The 23744-nt window shown below is 48.0% G+C and overlaps 2 protein-coding genes across 4 annotated transcripts in view; one reads left to right on the top strand and one right to left on the bottom strand.

The window, feature by feature from the left end:
- The window catches only part of Txndc11 (thioredoxin domain containing 11), a 72881-nt gene extending 59874 nt beyond the window's left edge, over nucleotides 1-13007 (top strand). For 2 of the 3 annotated variants that reach the window (XM_048433209.3, XM_048433210.2), the window contains 4 exons: nucleotides 1004-1146; nucleotides 1520-1629; nucleotides 7046-7126; nucleotides 12268-13007. In XM_048433209.3, the coding sequence (XP_048289166.2) occupies nucleotides 1004-1146; nucleotides 1520-1629; nucleotides 7046-7126; nucleotides 12268-12892 (959 nt within the window). In that variant the 3' untranslated portion in view covers nucleotides 12893-13007. The remainder of the gene's footprint in view (nucleotides 1-1003; nucleotides 1147-1519; nucleotides 1630-7045; nucleotides 7127-12267) is intronic. The other variant, XM_085694550.2, reaches the window with a different exon arrangement.
- Snn (stannin) lies at nucleotides 12934-21733 on the bottom strand. The gene is made up of 2 exons (XM_048433212.3): nucleotides 21577-21733; nucleotides 12934-15819 (listed from the first exon to the last, which is right to left on the bottom strand). Exon 2 carries the CDS (start codon nucleotides 15730-15732, stop codon nucleotides 15466-15468), a length of 267 nt encoding a protein of 88 aa, XP_048289169.1. The 5' UTR covers nucleotides 15733-15819; nucleotides 21577-21733; the 3' UTR covers nucleotides 12934-15465.
- Nucleotides 21734-23744: the final 2011 nt, after the last annotated feature.

Below are 23744 nucleotides of genomic sequence, written 5' to 3'. Positions count from 1 at the left end.
TGGCTTCAGAATTTAACCCTCATTCAGATTGGGCAATCTTGGTTTCACAGTCCAAAACTATAGCCAACTAGTGTTCAAATGTGATAAGAGCATGTCTTTAATGTTCACATGATACTTTTCATTTCCTCCTGCTTCTGCAGAGCAAGTCATTGTTAAGACCTCCCATTGGAGGGAATTGGAAGAGATAAGCAAAGATCAGACTAGTGTTGTTGCTTCACTGAGGCAGAAGATTCTGAAATGGTTCCATTGGTGGGAAGGGTGAGATTGTTGGGTTAAGTTAGGGCTTTTATTACTTGGTTTATTTATGTATTTTTTCCACCATGTATAATTGTTTATTTTTGTTAGCTTTTAAAAAAAGGAAACTTGAAGAACTTGAATAAAGGGAACAAAAAGGCTCCTTGGTCTCACATTAATGATCATTAAAAACCTTCACATTGTAATGCCACTGTATTTGTAGTGATGCTTATGAGCTACTATTGTGTTCAAGACTGCCTTTCTTGCAGAAGGTACAACCTGTGTGGCTGCGTGTGTCCTCATGTTGTGTATGTGTGGCATTCTCTTTGGAAAAGAGCAGGATGGAATCTACAATTGTACTGAGCATTCCACCTACATGGTGTTTTGTTAAAGGACTGTCCTCTGAATTAACACTACCAAACTCAAGCAGAATGGCAACTTGGTCACCTTTCTGCCAGGGTTTGCTTAGTTGAGGTGATTTAAAAAAAAAACAAACTATAAGCATAGAGCTGGGTGTGGTGGTGCAAGCCTTTGAACCCATTACTCAAGAGGCAGAGGCAGGTGGATCTGAGTTCAAGGCCAGACTGGTCTACATAGCAAATTCCAGGTCAGTTGGAGCTACAAAGTAAGACACTCAAAACAAAAACCCCCAAATAAAATAACAACAATAAAAAGAAGTAAGCATGGGAGAGCATTTCAGCTTTAAAGTAGGTGAGCTATTCTGCTTGTACCTAGAGCAAAGATGATCTCATTTTCTCTTTATCTTTAGAGTCTTTTATTCAAAACTTCAGTGTTCTCTACAGTCCCTTGAAAAGGCATCTTACTGGGAGTGATTCTGCTCAGTTCCCGTCTCAACATTTAATCACTGAAGTGACAACTGATACCTTCTGGGAAGTAACCCTTCGGAAACAGGTATGGGACTGGAGAGATGAGTTCATGGTAGAGCACTTGAGCATTACAAGGCCCTGATCACTATAAGAAACAGGTTTAGGGGCTCAAGGGTGGGCAGAAATCAAGCATCCATTCCTCTTAATTTCTACAGCTGTAGTCATTTGGGGGAAAACAGTCTATTTCTGATATGCACGTTAATCTAGTGAAATATGAGCGGATTGCATGGTGCTCTTCTAACTGCATAGATTGTAATGAAAACACATAATTAGAACTAAAGATGAAAAAAATCTGACCATAATTCCTGTAGTCAATGACTCAATGCCTTCAGGCCTCTGAGCACAGCAGGGAATGAGGTCCAGGACCAGGTGTGACTAACTGTCTCTCCTTTCCACAGGATGTTCTGCTTCTCTATTACACACCATGGTGTGGCTTTTGCCCATCTCTCAATCACATCTTCATCCAGCTAGCTCGGCTCCTGCCAGAAGACACATTTACTGTGGCTAGGTAAGGGCACCATGGGTCCTTTCTGTCACCTAGCCCATGGTAGGTAGGCTTGAATCTGATGATAATGAAGATGTTTATTGCTGATTGGATTAATAGGAAAACAGGTACAGGTTTGTGTAACATGAGGGCCTGCTAATTGGGGTTTCCATCCTGCCCAGATGCAATTATCCATGTTGGGCACCATTCTGTAACATGAAGGCTTGCTTGTTGGGGTTTTCATCCTGCCCAGTTCCCACAGCCGGCAAGTCCCAAAGAAAATCACACAGAGGTCTCCATAGGATTATAAACTGATTGACCCATTAGCTGAGGCTTCTTATTAGCTCTTGTAGCTTATATTAACCCATTATTCTTATCTATGTTAGCCACATGGCTTGGTACCTTTTTCAGTGGGGCAAGTCACATCCTGCTTCTTGGGTGATCTGGACAGGACTGGAAGGAATGGGCTTCCTCCTTCCCAGCATTCTCCTGTTCTCATCGCCTCGCCTCTACTTTCTGTCTGGTTGACCCACCTATACTTCCTGCCTGGCCAATCAGCGTTTATTTAAAACATGATTGACAGAATACAGACAATTCTCTCATACCAGGTTTGGCTGCTTGGAGGTCTTGGAAAGGGAATGCCCGGGAATGCCCAGAATTGCCACCTAGCCCTGGGGCTTAGAGCCTCTACCCTTCTTTTTCTCTTCATCAATGAGATTAAGAGGAAGATTTTGTTAATAGCCATCATGTGTCTAGTTTTGTGATTCTATGGCTACTATATGTGGGCTTTTGTATAAACACATTTTGAATCCTTTGTTTAGAGGCAGGCTCTCAGTCTATAGTTCAGAATGGTTTGAACTTGCTGTGTAGCCCACACTGGCCTTTAATTCCTGGAAGTCCTTCTGCCTTGGTCTATCAAGAGCTAGGGTTACAGTTGTAAGCTACCATATCTGCCTTCAAATACCAGTTTAATTACACATATTCCTTGACAGTTGTGTATGTGGGTAAGTTTGCTTTGTTTTATTTTGAGACGGTCTACTATGTAGCCTAGGCTGACCTAGAACTCAGAACCACCTACCTCTGCCTCTTAAGTGCAGATGTTGAAGATGTACACAACCATGCCCAGCTCCTTGACAGTTTTATATATGTATATACTATATCCTGATTATACTCAGTGCCCATCTTTGTTTGCCTTTCCACCCCTGCTAAGCCTTTCACTTTTCTCTCCATCCTGATTTCACGTGGTTTTTGTTTAGTAATTGAGTTTAACCAGAGTCACTCACATGCTCATGGTTGTGGGGCCACACACTAGAGCACAGAGGACATATCAATGGCTACACTATTGAAGATCAATATTTCCCCTCCCCTAGCATCCATCAGTAGCCAATGGATACCCAGGAGGGGTAGGCCCATGAGTCTTTCCCCTATTCATGACTAAATGTTATGAGTTCATAATTGCAATGGCCATCCCTCCCCTCAATCATCAGTTCTTAAATCTTTCCATCTCCCTGAGATATTGGCTGCAGACAGAAGCTTCTCTGATAAAAGCTGAGAGCAGCATTTGCCTATGGGTATAAGCATAAATATTTAGAAAGCAGTCTGACACCATGTACATTTAGTAAAAATGTTCACTCTTTTAATGAGTTTTATAGTACCAGTAAAACTCCCATCCCTTCCTATCCCTCAAATTCAGTCAGAAAATACTCATGCCACTGTTGTGCCTGTGGGCACATCTTGCATGGAGGGGTCAGCATTATAACATGCAAGGTCTACTACTATTGGATAATATTATTGGTGACTTTTCTTTCTCAGCTGCCTGATATTATATTATGGTTAGAAGGGGAAGTCCTTCCATTTCCTTCCAGCTTGATTTCTCTGTCTTGTAGCCAAGATGTATGGTGTCTGCAATTGGGTCTTACTTTGCTGGTCAGCAATAGCAATAGCTTGTGCTGTTTGGAGGACCTTTGGGACATTCATGGCTAACAAATGGGATGGTATACCTCTCTCTCTCTAGCTCTCTCTCGCTCTCTTTCTGTTTTTTCGAGATAGGGTTTCTCTGTAGTTTTGGAGCCTGTCCTGGAAACTAGCTAGCTCTTGTAGATCAGGCTGAAGAGGGAGGCTGCTCCTGCCTCCCGAGTGCTGGGATTAAAGGCGTACGCCACCACTGCCCGGCAGTATATTTTATTTTTTTAAAATCAGGGTCTTTCAGTGAACCTGGAACTCAACAGTTGGCTAGCTTGGCTGACCTGGGATCTTACTCTGTTTGCCTCCTAGCACAAGTGTGCACCACCATACATGACTTTCTATGTGTTTTGGGGATCCAACTCAGGTTCTTATGCTTATTTAATAAGTGCTTTACCAAGCCCTCAAATCCAGTTTGTAAGATCAGGAAGTGAACAGTTTAGCTTCAAGGTATATCTTCTCCATCCTTGCCACTAAATGTGAATCACCAGGATATGGGGAAAAAATAGCTGAAGATATAGATAAAATCTTTCTGAGGAAAAGATAACAAAAGAGGAAGATATTCTGGGCTAGAGAGTTGACTCAGTGGTTAAGAGCACTGACTGATCTTCCAGAGGACCTGGGTTCAATTCCCAGCAACCACATGGCAGCTCACAACTGTCTATAACCCAGCACTCATGGAAAAACATCAGTGCATATAAAAAATAAAAAGGATGAGCACATTCCACTACAAGTATGTGCAGTGAAAACAACATACTTGATGCTTTCTTTTTTTCTTCTCTCTCTTTTTTTTGTTAGTAGCAGTATTGAACCTGGGACCTCATGCATGCAAAGCAAGTGCTCTACTACTGAGCTACAATCCCTAGTCCTAATAAAAAAACATGCTTTAAAGGTAATCATAAGCACGTGTATGTTTATATTTCACCTGCTGCCTGCTATGTATTTCCAGTAATGATCAGAGCCAAATTTGAGACGTGAGTGTGCTGAGAGATTGTTACATACATAGAGGCTTAAAGCTCAGAATACCCAGTGAAGCTGCTGTATCTGTCCATCGTTTTAATTAATCTGAGGCACAGATAGGCAACTTGCCCAAAATTATGGAACATGTAAATTAGAGATCAGTATTCAGAATCAGGAGTTCATACTCTAGATACGCCACATTTAAAATGGGTTAGGGCTGTAGCTCGAGTGATAGAGTGCTGTCTGGTATATACAAAGCCTTGATTCAGTCCACAGCTCTGCATAAATCAGGTGAACTAGGTGGTGGCTCATGCTGGTAATTACAGCACTCAGGAGGTGGAGGCAGAAGAATCAGAAGTTCAAGATCATTTCAGCTGCATAGTGAATTAGAGACCAGCCTAGACTACAAGGCATCCTGTCTCAAAATATTAAAGGAATTTTTTAAATAATTAAAAATTTAGCCAGGTGGTTATAGCACACATCTTTAATCCCAACACTTGGGAAGCAGGGGCAGGTGGATCTCTGAGTTCGAGGCCAGCCTGGTCTATAGAGAGTTCCAGGACAGCCAGGTGCTACACAAAGAAACCCTGTCTGGAAACACACACACACACACACACACACACAGAGAGAGAGAGCTTAAGGACAGGTAAACTCTAGTGTAGACAAAGAGTACAGCATAAACAAACAACTGGAAAATTATAACCTGAGAAACGCAAATTAAAACACCAATGAAGTGTCATAACAGTTACTCAATTTATAAATGCTTCCAAGTGACAGAATCTTGAATTGATAAAATAAAGTTGTTATACTCAGACATAGCCAATGGAATTGACATTTGCAAGAAGTTATAAAAAATAGTTGTATGTTTCTGACTCAGTTAATTTCACTTTGGGACTTAGGAAAATAGGGATTGCAGCAATGTGTGGTCCAGTTCTTACAGCATTCTTTACAGCAACAGGAAAGTGTGTTCAGTGGTGTTGGCATAATGGACAGTAATAGAGTATGAGCTGTGTGACTGGTCAGTGTATAAGCCACACCCGAAAGGATCCCAGGAAGGAAGCCTCCAATGGCCCAGTGCAGTTCCCATGAGTTTTATTATAGTCTTTTCACTGCACAGTTGACTCTTCATTGAAGTACATATTAGGAGAGAAAAAGCATTCAGTTATAAAATATAGTGGCCAGTACCCCTTAGCTGAAAGGGGCACCAGTCTTTAGACAGGCTTTCACAGGCAGAGGTAGATGTGACATTTTGTTAAAAGATGTGTGTGTGTGTGTGGGGGGGAATGCATGTGGTTGTGCCAGTTTTCGAGTTTTCTCTGTGTATATTTGAGACAGGGTCTCCTGTTTCCCAGGCTGGCCTCCAGCTGCCTGCAGCCCAGGATGACCTTGTGACCCTCTTGCTCGGTCTCTTGAGTGCTGTGACTGTAGGTGCACACCATCATGCCAGGTTTAAGAAGGGCTTTGCTATAAATTATGCTGAGTGAGCACTCCACCAGCTCAGCCACATTCCTTGCCCATATGCCAGTTTAAGCAAATACACAACACTAGTTTATACTGCCTGATCATCTCACACCATTTATACTTTCTTTTTTTTTTCCAAGAGAGGGTTTCTATGTAGCTTTGGAGCCTGTCCTGGAACTTACTCTTGTAGACCAGGCTGGACTCAAACTCACAGAGATCCGCCTGCCTCTGCCTCCCAAGTGCTGCGATTAAAGGTGTGCACCACTGCCCAGCCCCATTTATACTTTTTGAAAACCCTCACCAAATTAATAGGTCCAGACATTATCATCTTCCATATCACTGGTCATGAATATCCCTCACTTAAAGGATGCCATCAGCCAGATGTATGGGTCAGCACATGTGGATCCTCTGCACCTGCCAGGTCAGTTCCTACTGCTGGAGGGCCATTCCCCAGGGCATATGTAGATTACACCAACAGTAATTGACCAAAGGGTGGGTGATTTAGTAGATGCCATTTTTTGTATTCATAAATCAATCTGCTGACCTTGGTGGTACACTGCCAGTAATCCCAGCACTAGGGATGGTGAGGCAAGATGGCTGCTGAGAGTTTGATGCCATCCTGGGCTAAACAGTGAGAACTAAACTAGCTGCAGCAGCACAGCCCCATGATGGGGGAAATACAAACTTAAAAAGGGAGAAGAATTGGCACTCTGTTAAGAAAGTTTACAGACTATGAAGTGTAATCTTCAAAGAGACCTGTTGTGTGTGCTGTGTTCAATAGCTTTCTTTTTCTAGAACTAATACACCAATTAAAATGCTTGCCAGATCCTGTTGGCAGATGGAGTGCTACTTCACTGAGGCAGCTTGGGAGATTTATGTTTAATTTCAGATTCTTGTATAACCCAGGGTGGACAGTTGGCACATGTTCTTAAAGTGTAGGTGCCTGACTTACACCTGTAGTAAGGGGTTTGGTCTACCCTGAGGCATAGAAATACTCCAGAGTCTTCAGATTTGGCCAGTCACTTCCTAACTAAGTAATTTCCTTTGCCTCTGCCAGGATTGATGTGTCTCAGAATGATCTTCCTTGGGAATTCATGGTTGACCGCCTTCCTACTGTTTTGTTTTTTCCCTGCAATAGGTAAGGCTGAATTTTTTTTTCAGTATTGGGCAGGTGGGATTTTCTTGTTGAGGCCTAAAAAAGAAATGTGCTTTTATTGTAAATCCTTCATTATGTTCTAAACTATTGTTAAAACTGTGCCATTAGGAATATAGAGCAGAAGAACTCCAGTGTTGAAATGTCATGTGCTGTGATTTTTTTTTTTCTGTTGCTTTTTTTGTTTGTTTGTTTTTTAAACAGGGTCTCACTATGTACCTCTGGCTGTCCTAGAACTCACTGTGTAGACTAAGCTGGCCTCAAACTAAGCCTCCCTAAAGTGCTGGGATAAAAGGCATATGTTAACAAACATGTCCAGCATGTGCTGGTTTTCTTTGATGTTTGCTCTTCTTCCCTAAGTCTTTCTTACACACGTGTCCATGTTGCCCTGAGAACTACTTAGGTTTCATACCTGTGTGAACCCATAGAGGATGCTACAATTGACAGAAAGTGTTCGTGTTTGTGTGGGATGAGTCCTGCTGATACCTGAGGGAATCCTGGCAGTTCCCCACCCACTGCTCCTTTCTTAGGGAGCTCTCTCTGCATGTGTAGTCTGCCCTGAGGTTGTCTGTCACCCAGTTGTGCTTAAAGCTACAATAAGGAGGGGTGGGACCATTAGCAGAGAGCTGGACTTGGCAATGAGTGTAGGCCCAAATGTTTCCACACACACACAAAAAAGAGAAATGATCCCTCAAAGCCAAATAAGCTGAATGCTAACCCCTTTGATTATAGAATAGGTCCACATGGGAATCCATTCACATCCCCTGTGGGAAATGTGTTTGCAGGATCCTTTAGTAAGGCCTGGCCCATGTTTCAGTCACTTTTGCTTTAACTTCTTGCATTTTACAAGTCACTGCACTGTTGTAAGGGAGAGCTGCTTGTTCATTCCAGCTGCCCGGCTAGCTTAGCCCTGAAATAATCACACAGAAATTGTATTAATTAAATCACTGCTTGGCCCATTAGTTCTAGCCTCCTACTGGCTAACTCTCACATCTTAATTTAAGACATTTCTATTAATCTGTGTATCACCACATGGCAGTGGCTTACCGGGAAAGATTCTAACCAGTGTCCATCTCAGGCGGAGGATCCATGGCTTCTCTCTGACTCTGCTTTCTTCCTCCCAGAATTCAGTTATGTCTTCTCCACTTACCTTAGTTCTGCCCTTTCAACTAGGCCAAGAGAGTTTCTTTATTCATTAACCAATCAAAGCAACATATAGACAGAAGGAACTCCTACACCACTGCACCACAACAGTGTTCATCAGGCCTCTCTAGGAGAGGGCTTCCTTGCACTTTGTCAAATCATTGCCTCTGTTTTGCTCTTCTTCCCAAAGAATGTGTGCTAGAATACTTCCCAGGGTAGCAGGGGCTTGTCAGGTCACACTAAAAACAGTGTGGCTCAATCTGTTCCACTGCTGGCTCTGCTATTCTCTTTCTAAGACATATTAAATTGCCATATAATCAAGAAATCATGGACACTAACACCAGTAATTTCATCTGAATGAGACACAAGTTGGGCATGTAATGATATGTAATTTTTGAATTCCAAATATACTTCAAAAAATATTAAAGTTACAGCACACAATAAATGCCTTTGCAGGCAAAGGCTCTCAGCAAGTGGACTAATGAGTGTGTGTACTTGGAAGGAAAGACATCTGCAGGACAGGTGCACAAGAGAGACATGCTTGGCCAGCATTTCACTTCCAGAGCTGCCTTGTATCATGAAAGAATGAGTGCAGGCCAGGTATGGTGGCATACACCTTTAATTCCAGCTTGAAAGGCTCTGAGCTCTTTGAGCTGAAAGTCAGCAGGAGTTATAAAATGAGATCCTGCATCCAAAAAAAAAAAAAGTGAATTCACCAGGTCCTGCAGCCCCTCCTGTGTCCCTTGATACTGAAGAGTAGAAGACTGCCCATGTTTGTTAAACACGGAGTTTGGTGAATCAAATCCTTTATTGCTTTGGAATGGGATTTTTCTCATTTCCTAAAGACAGATGGTGGGCACAAGTGGAGGGAACTCATCATTAGCTGGTCCAGAGAGCATCTGGCTTACCCAGAAGGTGGAAGAGAAAATTGTAATGTGACTCTTGCCTGTATAACAATAAATAAAAGGGGGCAGGGATGTACTGGCCCAGCAAGAAGCAATCAGCTGAGTGAGGACTCTGAGGGCTACTAGGCAGCTCTAAGAAGTAAAAGTGGCTTGTGACTATCAGCTATCGAGTACAAAGGCTCACAGAAGGGGAAATGAAACACTGTTGGGTAACATGTAATAAGAGGGTTTTTCATGCTTCACCTGCTCCTGCTATTTTTAGTGAAAGTATAAAGCTGTACATGCAGTATGGGAAATGCAAACCCTACACAAGGTGGTGATATGCAGAGGGAGAATGCTAAGGTGTAACATGACTGCTTCTGAGATGTGAAGGCAACATGCACTGGAAGATAGTGATTGTATGATTTTTATGTCCTGAAAACTACATTGATTGTGCCCCATTGCAGTCAGAGGCCTCTCCTCCACCCACATGTAGCCTGCCTAGCTTCTTTCTCTCTTCTTCATAAGTGGAGGCTGGGATGTGGACCCTTACCTTCTTATCCAAATCAGCAGTCTACCCTACTCTGGGCCAGAGGGTGCAGGTACATGCTCCACAAGGATGCTCCAGTGTTGCACCTAGGAAGAACTTCACTGCTTCTGAGGAGCTCTAACTAGATGTGGGACCTCTTTTTTTTTTTCCTTCTTTTTTTTTCTATTCTTTGAGACCAGAGGCTCACATTGTTCTCAAGCTGGTCTAAAACTCAATATGTAATCCTGGGGGTGCTGAAATTAATATATGGGAGCCACCATTCCCAGATTAAAAGGACTGCTTTTTGGAAGCAGTTTATAGATACTCTGTGTCCTAGCTACTTTTTTTAAATGTATGGAAAAAAACAAAAACAGCCAACATTTGACCTTTAAAATACATATATATGGCAGTGAAGTTATGTGCCTTTAATTCCAGCACTTGGAAGCATCAGCAGGAGGATCTCTTGAGTTTGAAGCTAGAATGAGTTCTAGGATGGCCAGGGCTACTCAGAGAAACCCTGAATCAAAACTAGAAAAAGAAAAAAAGTAGCCAAGCACGTCACTCTTATGATCCCAGCAAAGGAGAGATGAAGATCACAAGCTCAGAGTCAGCCTGTACCACATATTGAGTGAGACTCTGTCTAAAACAAAACAGCTGACAAGATGGGTTAGTTGGTAAGAGTTCTGAAAGTCCAGATGGTAGAAGAAGAGAACCAGCTTCCATAACTTGTCCCTTGACCTCCACAGGGCCACCACTGCAATTGTATACAAACACAAAATAAATGTGATTTATAAAAAGGTGGATTTTTATTTATTTTTAATTTTTTTTTAGGGGGGGGGTTTCGAGACAGGGTTTCTCTGTAGCTTTGAAACCTGTCCGGGAACTAGCTCTTGTAGACCAGGTTGGCCTTGAACTCACAGAGATCCGCCTGCCTCTGCCTCCCAGTGCTGGGATTAAAGGCCTGCTACCACCACCTGGCTGGATTTTTCTTTAAAAAGGGTGTGGTGCACACCTTTAATCCAATACTCAAGAGGCAGAGGCAGGCAGATCTCTTGAGTTTATGACCAGCCTGGTCTACATAGTGAGTTAGAGGCCAGCCAAGGCTACAGAATGCAACCCTGTTTCCAAAACCAAAACATAACAACAACAAAAAATAATAAGATAAAAGGTATGAAAGCATTTTTAGCATTGCCCCAAGACTTCAAAAAAGCATTCTGCTTATCAGTCTCATTCTTTTGTAAATGTCTCTAGAGACATACTGAAGTGTCTCACGGCTCTTCACTGGGATGGTGCATCTACATTTGGCCCTAGAAAAGACAGGTCCATGTTGCTTGGTAGAGTGGCAGGCCCAAGCATCCACTCTGCGGTCATCCGGAGTGTCCCAAGGAAAAAACATTGTAAAGTGCATTTAGCAGATTATTGATAAAAGCAGCTGACATTGCAAGCTTTGAAGTTGTTTTCTGGTACCTGAAAGTTTTTATGCTTCCCCTCCCCCATAGACATTACGTAGAGAGGGGCATAATCTGGTTTCTTTTTTTGTTGTGAGACAGGCCCTCACAGTGTAGTCTAGGCTGGCTTCAAACTTTTGGTTATACTCTTGCCTCAGTCCCAACCCCTTCCCAGAGACAAGATTTCTTTGTGTAGCCCTGGCTATCGTGAAACTCAGTTTGTAGATCATCTGTCTAAGAATATCTAGCACTGAGCAAGAGCATCATGGGACCCTGCCTTTGGAGTCCTGCCAGCTCCATTTCTTTACTCTGAGGATGTTCATTCCTGTCTGTTGACTAACCTCAGACAGAACTGTACAAAGTAGTGCTTTGAGGTATGGTGGCTAGATTGTGTGTGCACAGGTAAACATACCTGTGGGAAAAACTTTGGTGGCTGGACAGTTAAATGACACATTCTGAAAAGGGCCTTTCTGAATAGAGCATGGAACAAAGATGTAAAAACCCCTATGAATGTCATCATCCTCACTTCTGTGCTGTCAAGGCTGAGTGGCCCTAATTCATCTTCACCTTGTAAACCAGGTTGCATCTGTATCCTGGTTGGTCCGTTTGACAGTAGCCCAGGTGTGAGCCCAGTGTCTCCAGCCTGGGATACAGTTCCTCTAAACCAAGAACACTTTTTGCTATACTGTGCATTAAGTGTGTGCTGTTACTGGCTTTTGTTTTTTCAGCTTTATAAGTACTGCTAAAAGCCATGGTAACTGAGGACAGTCCTGTGACTGTGATCACCAGCCCATATAGTTCAGACGAGTAGCCACATTCTTCCTCCTCCCTAATTCACTGGCTTTGGGCTTAGGCATGAGCAAGCTTGTCTGAAAATTGAGTACAGACACTTGAGTTCTAGCCTCAGGAACAGATACTTTGTTTAAGTCAAATTGCATTACAATTGCAGTGCAAGTCTGTGGGGTACCTCAACTCCACCGAGAACTGATTGCCTGGTCATCACTTCTTTTCAGTAAGAACTCAGGATCTTTTCTTGGTCAGGGTGACCAGACTGACATTAAGTCCTATTTGTCTCTACACTGTGCTTCAGATCCTCACTTTTGACTTTCCCTTCCTCTCCAGAAAGGACCTGAGTGTGAAATACCCTGGAGACCTCCCCATCACCCTTCCAAACCTGCTGAGGTTCATTCTGCATCACTCAGACCCTGCCTCTGCCCCTCAGGACCTTGGCATCAGCCCTCCTACCCAAGAATGTGTCCAGAACAAGGCAGTCCTGCAGCGTGAACACATCTCTCACGTGGAGAGTGCCATGCAGAAGCTAAGATCTGAGATGAGCAGCCTACGCCGTACACAGGAGAAGGTGGAGGGTCGGCTCTTTAGTGCCCGCAGGGATGGACACCGCCTGTTACGCCGGCAGCGTGCTTTAGAGCAACAGCACAGATTGCTCCGTCGCCACAGCCAGAAACTGCAGGCTCTGTATGTGCAGAAGGCCCGTGAGCTCCAAGAGCTGGCCAGTGCCTCAGAGACCGCACTCCCTGAGCACACATGGCTCAAAATCCTTGTAGCCACTATGGAGAAGGAGCTGGAAGGCCAAGGTGGAGCTAAGGAACCAGCCCCTCTGGAAAAGGCTCACCCCAGCCACTCTAAGCCCAAGGGTGCTACCCAGTTACCTGGTGACACCCTTCCACCTTCTGCCACCAGCTCCACTCTGACATCAGAGAGGAAGCATGAGAACAGGACAGATTAACTTTTCAAAGAAATGAAGAAATCAGAGGTGAAAACTGTACATTGGGAATATATTTATGCAAATTTTATTGAAATTTATTGTAAATAAAGATTTTCTCAGTGGTCTAGAAAATGAACTTGAATGTCATTCAGCATTTATTGATCAGGAATGGCATCCCTTCCACTTATTGCACAAACTTGGTAGCTTTGAGACACAACAGTAGCACAGTCCATTTGAAGATTAATCTGGGAAAGTCAGTCCTTGCTTCAGTGGCTGAGCCTCGGTGTTCTTGCCTGCTCCCCAGGATGAAAGGCTAACTAACTTCTTACTCATCAGAAGACTTCCCCACAAAGGTTTGCACGATTGAGAAAGAATCTGAAGAGAGGGTTGTAACTTATTAACCATTGGAGTGTAAAATAAAAAGATAGCCAGTTATAAACAAGGACAGGGAAGACTATTGTGTGGTTGTTCACTAGTTCAATAGGTGTTTCATTTTTCTCCCTAAGACTTCTACCAGTGCCCCACAGTGTCTGAACTTATTCAGACAACTCTCGATGGGTTGACTAAAATGCCAAAGACATCCCTGGCAACTGGGGAGGAGACAGGAAGCTCCCAACAAGTATAACTGATAAGAATGTGATGTCTAAAAAAAGAGAAACGTCATTGGCATAGCAAAAGATGCAGTCTGTGTCTGACAGTGGAGTGACTTGAGCATTTCCAGGAGCCAGGCTCACACTGAAAGTGTAGATCCAAGCTGTTCTCGGGTCAGTGTGCAGTGGAGCTAAAGGATCAGCAGTGTATAGGCCGCTGCTGTAAGAATTAGAGGTAGAAAGCTGGAAGTGGGATGGGGATGGGCCAAAACCCTCAGCCTCTGCCAGCTCCAGGGCAGAGCCTTTCATACATTCTGTCCTCCTCCTGGACCCGAAGAGTCATTGCTGCCAGGTCCAACATGCATCCAAGCCAGCCTAAGCAGCCTCTGCCGATGTCCAGTCTACCCCTTACTACGTCTTCCATGACTTAGCTTTCTCACCAGGGTCCAAGAGTTAACCTACTGCAGCAGCCCACCATACGTGTCTTATTCCTACCCTCTAAATGGCCTTAGAGCTATCTCTCCTCACCTAGAGCTGTTACTTAACATCTGACACACACACACACACACACACACACACACCATGTGTAGATATATACTACTAAAAAGTGTTCCCTACAGCTCTTTCCTTGGGGTTTAGAGAATGGATTAGTTTCACATGCTTTTTAAAGCTGTCTCCAGCCTGAAGTTCTCTGCTTCCTGCCCATGCTGCTCTCAAGTGTGCTGTCCAAGCCAGGGCCAACCACCTAGTCATTATCAAGGGTGCCCACACACTCGTGTTTTAATCAGAATGGTTTAGAATGTACTTATAGTGGTGGGATTAACATCCAAACAAGCTTACAGGCAAAAGATATCTCGGAGACACATGCTGCTGGCTCCCTTTCCTGTGAGAGCCAGGCTGTGAATCTGAACTCCTGGTGGCTCTGTTGTAAATACTTATGTGCACACTAGAAATGATCTTCTACAGCACACAGGCGCCTTTAGAGCTGGGGCAGGGGCTCTGTACAAAGCTCCAAGGACTAAAGTGAAACCCAATACTCAGCCAGTGGGCAGTCATTGGAGAGGAAAGGAAGCTCACTTGTGAAAAGATAGGAGGAAAAAAAATTCATCCCCTACCCCACCCCCACTCCAGTGCAGAAAATATTAAATATAAAAACAAAACCTTGCTTGCTTGGGCTGACTAGGTTTCAGACTTCGAGTAGCCGCCACAGGCTCTGGTGTTTCTGCAAGGCCTGTGCTGAAGGGATGTACTGGGCATGCTCAAGACCAAAGGGCAAGATACTGCTCCGCTAAGCTGCCTGGCAGCCCTCAGGACTCAGAGACTTGTCCATCATAGGCTTCAAAACAAGTACAGCAGCTTCCTTGCAGTGACTGCCATCTGCACGCACTGAACCTCTCCAAAAGGAGAGGTGTGGTTTTTCTTCTACTCATTACTAACCAAGCAGAAATCACCCAAGCACCCCAGCTGCTTAGCCTTTCACTTCCTTTCCATACACATGATCAGACCTCAGTGAGACCTGCCAAGGGCAATTGGGGCCTGACCAGTCAAAGACCCTCCATGGTCATGCTGCCGCAGCTCACCACGAGTACAGTCATCAAGCCAGTCCCATGGGATCTATGTGGTAATTTTAAAAATCAGCAAAAAGGCTTAAGCACGTGCTTCTGGGCCTATTTACAGTTCACAGGTTGGTTAGTTCACGCATTACAGTAGTAGCTCCATCAAAACAGGCTCAGCTAAAACATTCAAGTAACAAAAGCGCTAAGGGGCCATGAGCCCCAGCAAGGTCAGGCCTGCCCACTGCCTGCAATGGGCAGCCCCACCAGGAGGCTGAGGGGGAATGCCAGGACAGCCGGGACCCGCAAGTCAGTGCATGCGATGATGAAGCCCGAAGAGACCATGCCGGCAAGTGTCAACCTCTCTCACACAGCATCCGTCATGTCTGCTTCGGCCCTCTTAGTGCTTCTGGGCTGGCTGCAAATGGAACCAGGGCCTTCGCAGCCCAGCTCAGCCATGCACTTCTGGGCCATTGGCGGTCATCAACTTGGTCTTTCTTTCCACACATGGCCCCTTGGCAGAGTACTGCACTAGGAGAAAGGGCTCCTTTGTCTCGCCATCACCCACGATGCTCTCCTCATCCTCCGACTGGCTGATGCGCTGCAGCCGCAGGTAGCACCAGCAGCCCAGGATCAAGGCCCCCAGGGCAGCAATGGCGATGAGGATGACAATGACCGTGACCACCCCCGTAGTGGGGCTGTGGTCCATGATAGACATGGTCAGTACTTGGAAGGGCTCTTCTGGTGGAAAGTTCTTGGTGTGGCTGGCTCAACGAGGCTGGAATTTGGGCTGCACAGTACAATCCTGAAAGACAAAGCCAGGAAAGACTATACCAGGAGCTCGGTAGGGAACTCGGCCACCCAGGTGGCCCTTGCTGGGGTCTGTTTTTAAGTTCTTGAGCTCAACCCATCAGGCACTCAACCCAGTGATAAGCATGGGGTTGCCTTTCGACTGTCTGCCCAGATGCTCACCCACCCTACTTCCCCCAACTACTTCTGACAACCAGGTGTTTCCACTAGCAGTAAGTCACTCTGATGGGAAGGGAAACGGACACCATGACAGTTGAGTCAGAGTCTGCAAAAGGACTGGTCACTAATCTGGCTTTTCTGTTGAAGGCATACGTTGTTTTTTGTTTGTCTTTAAGAAAGTCTCACTCTGTAGCCCAGGCTATCTCAAACTTAGGATTCTCTGGCTTTTGCCTTCAGAGCCTTAGGATCACAGGCCTGTACTACCACACCTAGCTGGAGGTGGGCACTCTAGAAGCTAGCACCAGTATGTGTCCGGGAAGCTAGAGAGGATGGGTCCAAAAGTAGAGAAACAGCCTCAGCTCCTGCAGGGGTGGCGGGATGGTCACGTAACACATAATGTCTCAACCTTCAAGGTCTCCAGGGTCTGAGCTTCTTGGACCCAGGTGAGAGGTCACAACAGCCAACAGCTTTTGCCCTAGGGAGCCACAGCTGATCTGTGAAGACCCTGGTTCTCAGGAAGCCCATGGATATAGGGTAGGCAAGCAAAAGTAAAGGAAGTCCTGGAAGACGTGGGTACTGGGGAAAGCTTCAGGGAAGGCGGGGGGGGGGGGTGCAGTAGCTGGCTCCGGACTGTACATAACTTGGCATCTAGCACAGGAGCCAAATCACCAAGAGGTCAGCACCCCCAAATGTCTGTCCATGTATGGTGACATCAGATGCACAGGGACCAGGTGCTGGGATGTGAACTGGATGGGTGGGTGAGCTTCAGGGAGGCCACACTGGCAGGACAGGGCATTCACGGTAGGGGGACAGTACTGCTAGGGTCGGAAGGCAAGAGGGAGAGCCACCTGGGTTCTCCACGTCACAGAGCCCAGTCTCGTCTGTAGACAAGGTTTCAAGTGGCAAAGGAGAAAGAGGCAGTGGGATACAAGGCAGAATCTGCCCCAGTCTCCCTCTCAAACCTCCAGGACTTACTCTATGGGGTACCCCAAAGCCCAGCCCGCCACCACCTCCCAGGATCAGGGCTTTGCTACCATGGCCTTCCAGCTACTGAATGCAGCAGACTGTTCCAGTGTCTCAGGGTTCCCCACTTTCTTACTAATGCCAATCAGTAATGGACATCAGTGTGGTTCCAGGAATGCAGATGCCAGGAGTGTCTGCACAGGCCAGGCACAACCTACACTGAGTAAGACCTGAATGTTCAAAGTCTTCCCATACGTGTGCTCAGGTAGACAGTGCAGGAAGGTTCTCCCTCCAAACAGGATGGGACTTGCTGCAACCTTGAGCAATAATCCCTTTAATTAGAAATGACTCTCACTCAACCAAGGAGGCTGCCAGGAGTCAGGTCCGCCTGAAGGTCACAGGCAGTCAAATCAATGCCCCAGAGTGCCCAGGAACCAGGCCCTGTGACCAAAGAGTGCCACCCTCATCACCTGTGCCGACTCTACAGCAAAGCTCCAGGCAGGGAGGGGCAGCACCCTTGGAACTCTTAACCTTGTGGTCTCCTGAGTCTGAGCTGTGGGGGTCCCACTTAGCTGGCTCCCTGTCCACTCTTGCAATCAGAGCACACAGGACGTGCCCAAGTACTTATAGTGACTGACAGTGTCCCCATTCCTGCTCAGAGCTCCCCAGCCTTGTGCCCTCCAGTATCTCCCAGAGCCCAGTTCCTTCTGCCCAGGGTGATCCATTCCCTGACTTTTGATCACTAAGTCTCAACTGGGGGCAACCGTGCACCAGACCACACCTGGTAGGCAGAGTCCAGCGATTCTGCTTAGCGCTCTTTAAGGTAGAGGACAGTTCCCAAAACCTCAGTGAAGAACACCCTGGCCCCAAATGGCACCCACATGGAGGTGGAGAAAGAAACTCTGACTTAGTTTACACCAACTCCAGGAAAGAAGCCTCTCCAACCAGAAGCCAGGGAAGCTCCTTCCCCTGGCATGGCGACCTAGCTCCTGGCCTTCCCTCATCTCCAGAGTGCCATGTCCCAAGAGTGCTCTGCTTGCTCCTTAGCCTGGCACCTACCCTGTCAACATCAGTTCCCCCCGCCCACGCAGCCAGACCACACAGGACACCCATGGTTCTGCCTTCACCTGCCTTTCCTCCCGTTGTCTTCTGGACAGGAAGGGGAAGTGTGTGTTTGGGGTCTGGGGTGGTTTTGGGATAGCAAGTGGAAAATCAAACAATGGTACTGTGGTCTGAGGGAAACAGCTGTCCTGGGATTAATGAGGAAACTGAGGCCAAGCAGCTCCAGCCCAGAGAGACCCCAGGAGAGCAAGGACGACCTCAAACTCCTGTGTATGCCTGCCCCAGGCCTGGAGGTGGACAGTCAGGTATATGGCTCTGACCTCTGAGCATAAAGACTTGTGACCCAGCTGGCCATGCTTGGCCTGTGGCCTCCCCCTAGCCCTGATGGGCCTCTTTCTTTTTTCATTTACCAAATGTTTCCTGAGAAGTAATCCCAAACCTGTCACGGTGGCCTCAGAAAGGGGGGACTCTTAAGGTTGCCTCACCCTCTGCTGAAAGTGTGACTACCTACCACCCATGCATCCTAAACTGTCCTGCAGCTGCCTCCTCCCTTAGTACTGGACTGGGAACTTTTCCAGAGGTGACTCTTGGGGCTGCTTCCAGGACTCCAGATGTTGCCTCTTCCCACACGGCCCAGCCTGCACCCCCTGCACCCCAGTCTTATCTCAGCTCTCTGCTATCATTTCCTGGTTTAGGGATTATTTCCCTGGCTGTTACTTCCTGGCCTGTGGCCTTTAGAGAGTCTAAGAAAAGGTTACTGTCCCTCGTGTTCACAGTCATGCTCCACTGTGGATGACACGTGACACACAGTGGGAACTCAGGAAAGGCTAGCTGCGTGGTTCCAGACCTGGGTACCTGGTGATGAGCTAAGAGACCTGGCTGTCCTGGGGACCAATCAGAACACACTAGTCCAGTCCGAGCCAACTCCCAGGTTCCTAAGCACAGGTCCCCATGCTGCCAACAGTCTTTGAGAAAAGAGGATATAAGCCAAGTTCAGGCAGGGGCAAGGCATGCCAGTGGTGCCTAACAGGTCTGAGCCCAAACAAAAATAGCTAACTTAGTGGTTCTCAACCTTCCCAATGCTGTGATCCTTTAATACAGTTCCTCATGTTGTGGGGATAACAACCATAAAACTTTTTTTGTCGCTACTTCAAAACTTAAGTTTGCCATTGTTATGGATTGTAATGTGAATATGGGTTTTCCTGTGGGCTTAGGTGATCCCCATGGAAGGGTCATTCGAACCCCAAGAGTCACGACCTACAAGTTAAGAACCACCAGGCAAACTGTCCATGCTTGGGGCAGAGAAGGGCAGCAGCAGAAAAGCAGAGTCCAGAGGAAGCTGGGACACCCTGCAACTGGCTAGTACAGCCCTCTGCACACCACTGACCACTTCATCCACCGAGGCCCGTGGGTCTGGGCATAACACAGTCCAGTTGAGGACAATCCCAGGGCTACCTCAGAGCCATCACACCCCAATCCACCTCATCTCCTCTTTACTTGCCTTGATCATCCTATTCTGCAGATGCGGAAACTGAGGCCCATCTAGAGCACAGGTCATACCACAGACCATGTCCCTTGTTGGAAGCAACAGCAGTGAGCACTGGACAGACGGCCAGGGGCACTCCACAGCCACCCCAGTCTGCAATGCTTGCGAATTGCTGAGTCCAGTTTCTCAGACCCAGAGCACACGGGTCTCAACACAGTGCACTCTGGGCAGGGGTCTCCTGAAATTCAGACTCTCCTCTAGATCTTCCTCGGTGAGGGTCTCTGTTACCCTTACCTCCTCTTCATGGGATCCCCAAAATCACCCTTCACCCCATCATTCATGCTCAACCCAGAGGGTACACCCTCTCTACCCCACAGACTGTTCTCAATGACCTCCCTTTCCTCCTGTGACCCTTGCACCCCAAAGCACAGAGTCTGGCCTGGACCCAATGTCACATGACCTCTTCTCTGGGGACACCCACGGCCTGCTCCTCACTTAACTGTGCACATCACGAGTGCAGCTGAACTCAGCTCTGCCACCTCACCTTAAGCCTCCACCTCCTGGGGCACTCCAAGGGAGCCAGAAACACTGCCTTGTTTTTATGGCCAGCTAAAAATTTTTAATGTTTTTAATGCTTAGGAGCTTCCAGCACTGTCCTACCCTCCAACAAAGCCACCTGCCAAGTATCCTCCTTGGGGACCCCAGGCCAGAAGTATTTCCATCGTCAGGTTCTGTTCTGCCATACTCCAACAGGCACCGCCACGGAGGGCTTCTGCCGTCCAAGAGCTTAGATAAGGGTAACAGCATCCGAAGGAGAGCTAACATCCAGCATGGCTGTATCTACTGCCCCCGCCCCCCCCCCCCCCCCCCCCCGTCCCTCCATTCTAGAAGAGAAAGCTGCTCCAGGAGCCATCTCACTGCCAGATCTCATGGCAGAAGAGGAAGCTAGGACTGAGAAGTTTGGGGACTGCCCCAAGGTCAGCTGCGGTCTCACAGTCCAGGCCTGAGTCCTGGCCCTCCTGTGTCGCACTCTTCAGGATCCCATTTGGTCATACAACTTTGGGAGTGATATAACAGTAGATCCTGAAAAAGTTCCTTGGTGTCGAACTCTTGAGCTCAACATCTCAGTAGATCTCCCCAAAATTTCTGCCTCAAAACAATCCTAGAGTCGAGGTATTAATTCTTCCCACTTCATAAATAAATATAGCTTAGAGAAGTTAAGTCAGCAGCCCAAGGTCACACATCTTAAAAGTGGATCTGCGGTTATTCAATCCTGGCAGTCTGGATCCTAAATTAACGATTTCAAACCTGATTCTAAAACGTCATCTACCTGACCTGTCTCTCTTCTGGAGGCCAAGGGCACTGAATCGGTGTCTGACCCCTTCCTAGGAGCTAGTCTAGGTGACCTGGGCCGAGGACTAGGCACTGATGGCAAGCGCCCCAGCAGCTCCCGCGTGCAAAGCGCGGGCGGCGTGCAGGCGCTGTGCCAGGCGACGCCGAGTCTCCCCCACTCTACAGAAGGAGCAAGGCGAAGCGTGAGGGAAGCAGGGGCCCGTTCAGGGGGCGACAGCTGCGAAAGAAACGACAGCTGAAGAGAAAAATCAAGTCCTCCTGACCCGGATTTTCTTTTTGCGAGGGGGGGGGGGTCCGGGGGGGCGAAGAGGACCAGGACGGACCAGCCCACACCGCGCAGCCAGCCGGATCGGGAACAAACGCTGCGGCTCGGCCTCAGTTTCCCCACCGAAGAAACGGACGCCAGATGTTCCTTGGGCTCCCATCCCCCTTGATCCCATCTTGACCACGCTGGGACGCTGCCAGGAATCCTGTCGGTGCTGAAAGTGAGTGTTCGGGGCAGCCCAGAGGATCCGCGCAGGGCGCAGAACCGCGGGTCGCCGAGAGGGACTGACGCCCCGCCGAGCAGCCTCCGCCCCCCACCACCTCCTTTGTCCCAATCACACCGCCGAGGACAAAGAGCCCCCGCCCGCGCACGGCGTCTGCGGCGCCGACCCGCCAGCGCCGCACCCCGGCTCATCCGGCGCATCCCTTCCCCCTTATCCGGCCGCCCTGCCTGGTCCTGCTCACCATGTCGCGGCCCGTAGTCCGGCACGATCCGCCAGCTGCAGCCTCGCCGCCCGGCTCCGCCCGCACACAAGCCGGGTCGGGCCGCCGCGCACTAGCCAGACGCCAGAGCCAGATCTGCGGCGGGCGGGGTGCTTCGGCTCCGCCCAGGCCGGGGGCGGGATGCTCCGATACGGCCAACGGGAGATTGCGCTGGGACGACGGGGCGGGGCGGGGCGGGACGGGAGAGGTGGAGTCACACGCATTGGGGGTGGGGCGCGGTGCGTGGGTTTGGGGTAAGCGGGTTGGGAGCTTTAGCCGCGAAGTGGGTGAGGGAGGATGCTGGGCGGCTAGCGGGTCCGGGAGCTGGGGCGGGCGGTGGGCGGCTGGACTTCCGTGTGCGCCTTTTTGGGTGCCGGCGGTACTGGCCTGCTCCTGACGTCCTCTTTCTGTGAGGGTAGTCCCAGCACAATGACAGAAGGGAAACTGAGGCACGCAACAGGTGTGAGTGGCACACAGCCCCAAAGTTGCAGGCACGGGCAGAGTTGAGTGACTGCTTTGGAAAGGAGCTGGCCGTTCATTTTTGGTTAATTTCATCATCATCTAGCTATATCCCACCATCCACCCACCTATCTGCACGGATCACGTATCTTGCTGAGCCACAAGTCAGCCACAACCCAGACAAACAAGGTCCCTGCCCCCAGAGCTGCGGACTGGGATGCGTTATTTTAACATAATCTCTTAGTTAAGACTTCACCAAGTACCATTCTCTGTTCAGCCTGCTCAACAAATCAAAATAACCCCAAATAAAAATGTATCATCCCATTTGACTTTAGGAACCCAATGCTACCCCTGTGCTCTCACAGAGGTAGGATGTGAGGCTAGACAATGGCTAGGAACACAGAGATGGTAATTGGTGTGATGACTGCCCCCAAGAAGAGAGTCCAGGAAGAGAAAGGACATTCCATGGTGGCCACCTGGAACTCCCAAGAGGCTCAAGACCTTTGAGGCCCAAGGTACTCCGGAAGATAGGAAGGGACAACTTGGTTGGGCTAACTTCCTCTATCTCCTGAGCGCTGGGATTAAAGGCATGCACCACCACCACCTGGCTACAGTAGGCTCTGGATAAAATACATTGACTGAGCCAGGCGGTGGTTATGCACACCTTTAATCCCAGCAGTTGGGAGGCAGAGCCAGATGGACCTCTGTGAGTTAGAGGCCAGCATGGTCTACAGAGCAAGTTCCAGGACAGCCAAGACTACACAGAGAAACTCTCTCTCGGTGGGGGGAGGTCCTGAAGAAGATCAGGCTGAGGAGGTATGCTGGGTTCAGAGGCAGAATGAATCAGGATTCTGGGCCAGCTGCCTCCAGACTAGAGCCAGGTGGTTCTGAGCAGCTCCTGAATACAGATTTTCCCATTGCTGTCCTCGGCGCTCCTGCCCCATGAACCATGTCAACCACGGCTGGGAGTGCAGACTGGAAGGAAGGGTTCTTCCCCCAAGCCAGTCCAGTTTGGGCCTCACATGGCTCATTAGTGGTCTAGGCCTGGAAGAGGTCAGCTCAGAACTCCAGAGCTGGGATTGGCAGGGAGAGGAACAGGGAGGCAGAGACGTTACAGAGGACATGTTGAGAGGTGGGCAGTGTAACACAGAAGTGATGTCGTCCTCCCTGCTTCAAATCTAGCCTTGCTTCCTGGAGGGCTTTGGAAAAGCAGCCCAAGCTCTCTGTGCCTCACTTTTTCTTATCTGAAAAATGGGGCCACCAGCAAGGTAGACCTCTCAGAGTTGGGAACACATCGAGTAATGGAACAGGGGGAGACCTCCTACCTGCTCACTGGTCATCGTAGTAACAGTTTAGACTTAGAGAAGACACAGATGTCCCCATTTGGATTTTGGGCCAGTGACTGCACCTCTCTGAGCCATGGCTTCCTCATCTTCATGGTGGGTCTCGTGCTCCCCAGTACTGGAGATGGCGAGAAAGGCAGTGGCTGGCAGGAGCCCGGAACTGCTCAGAATGCTCCCCTGATGGGAACAGTGGTAGGCATGGGAGTTTGAAGGTGGCAGGTTGGAGATGGGGCTCAGCTAGCAGAGTGCTTGCCTGGCGTGCAAGAAGCCTGGGTTCCATCCCCAGCACTGCATAAAGAGAACACAGTGGCAAACACCTGTAATCCCAGCATGTGGGAGTCATCCTCA

The sequence above is a fragment of the Myodes glareolus genome, chromosome 9, assembly GCF_982192425.1.
Source record: "Myodes glareolus chromosome 9, mMyoGla1.1, whole genome shotgun sequence".
Classification (NCBI taxonomy): Eukaryota; Metazoa; Chordata; class Mammalia; order Rodentia; family Cricetidae; genus Myodes; species Myodes glareolus.
The sequence above is the reverse complement of the archived record's forward strand: the minus strand, read 5'-3'. Positions and strand labels throughout refer to the sequence as shown.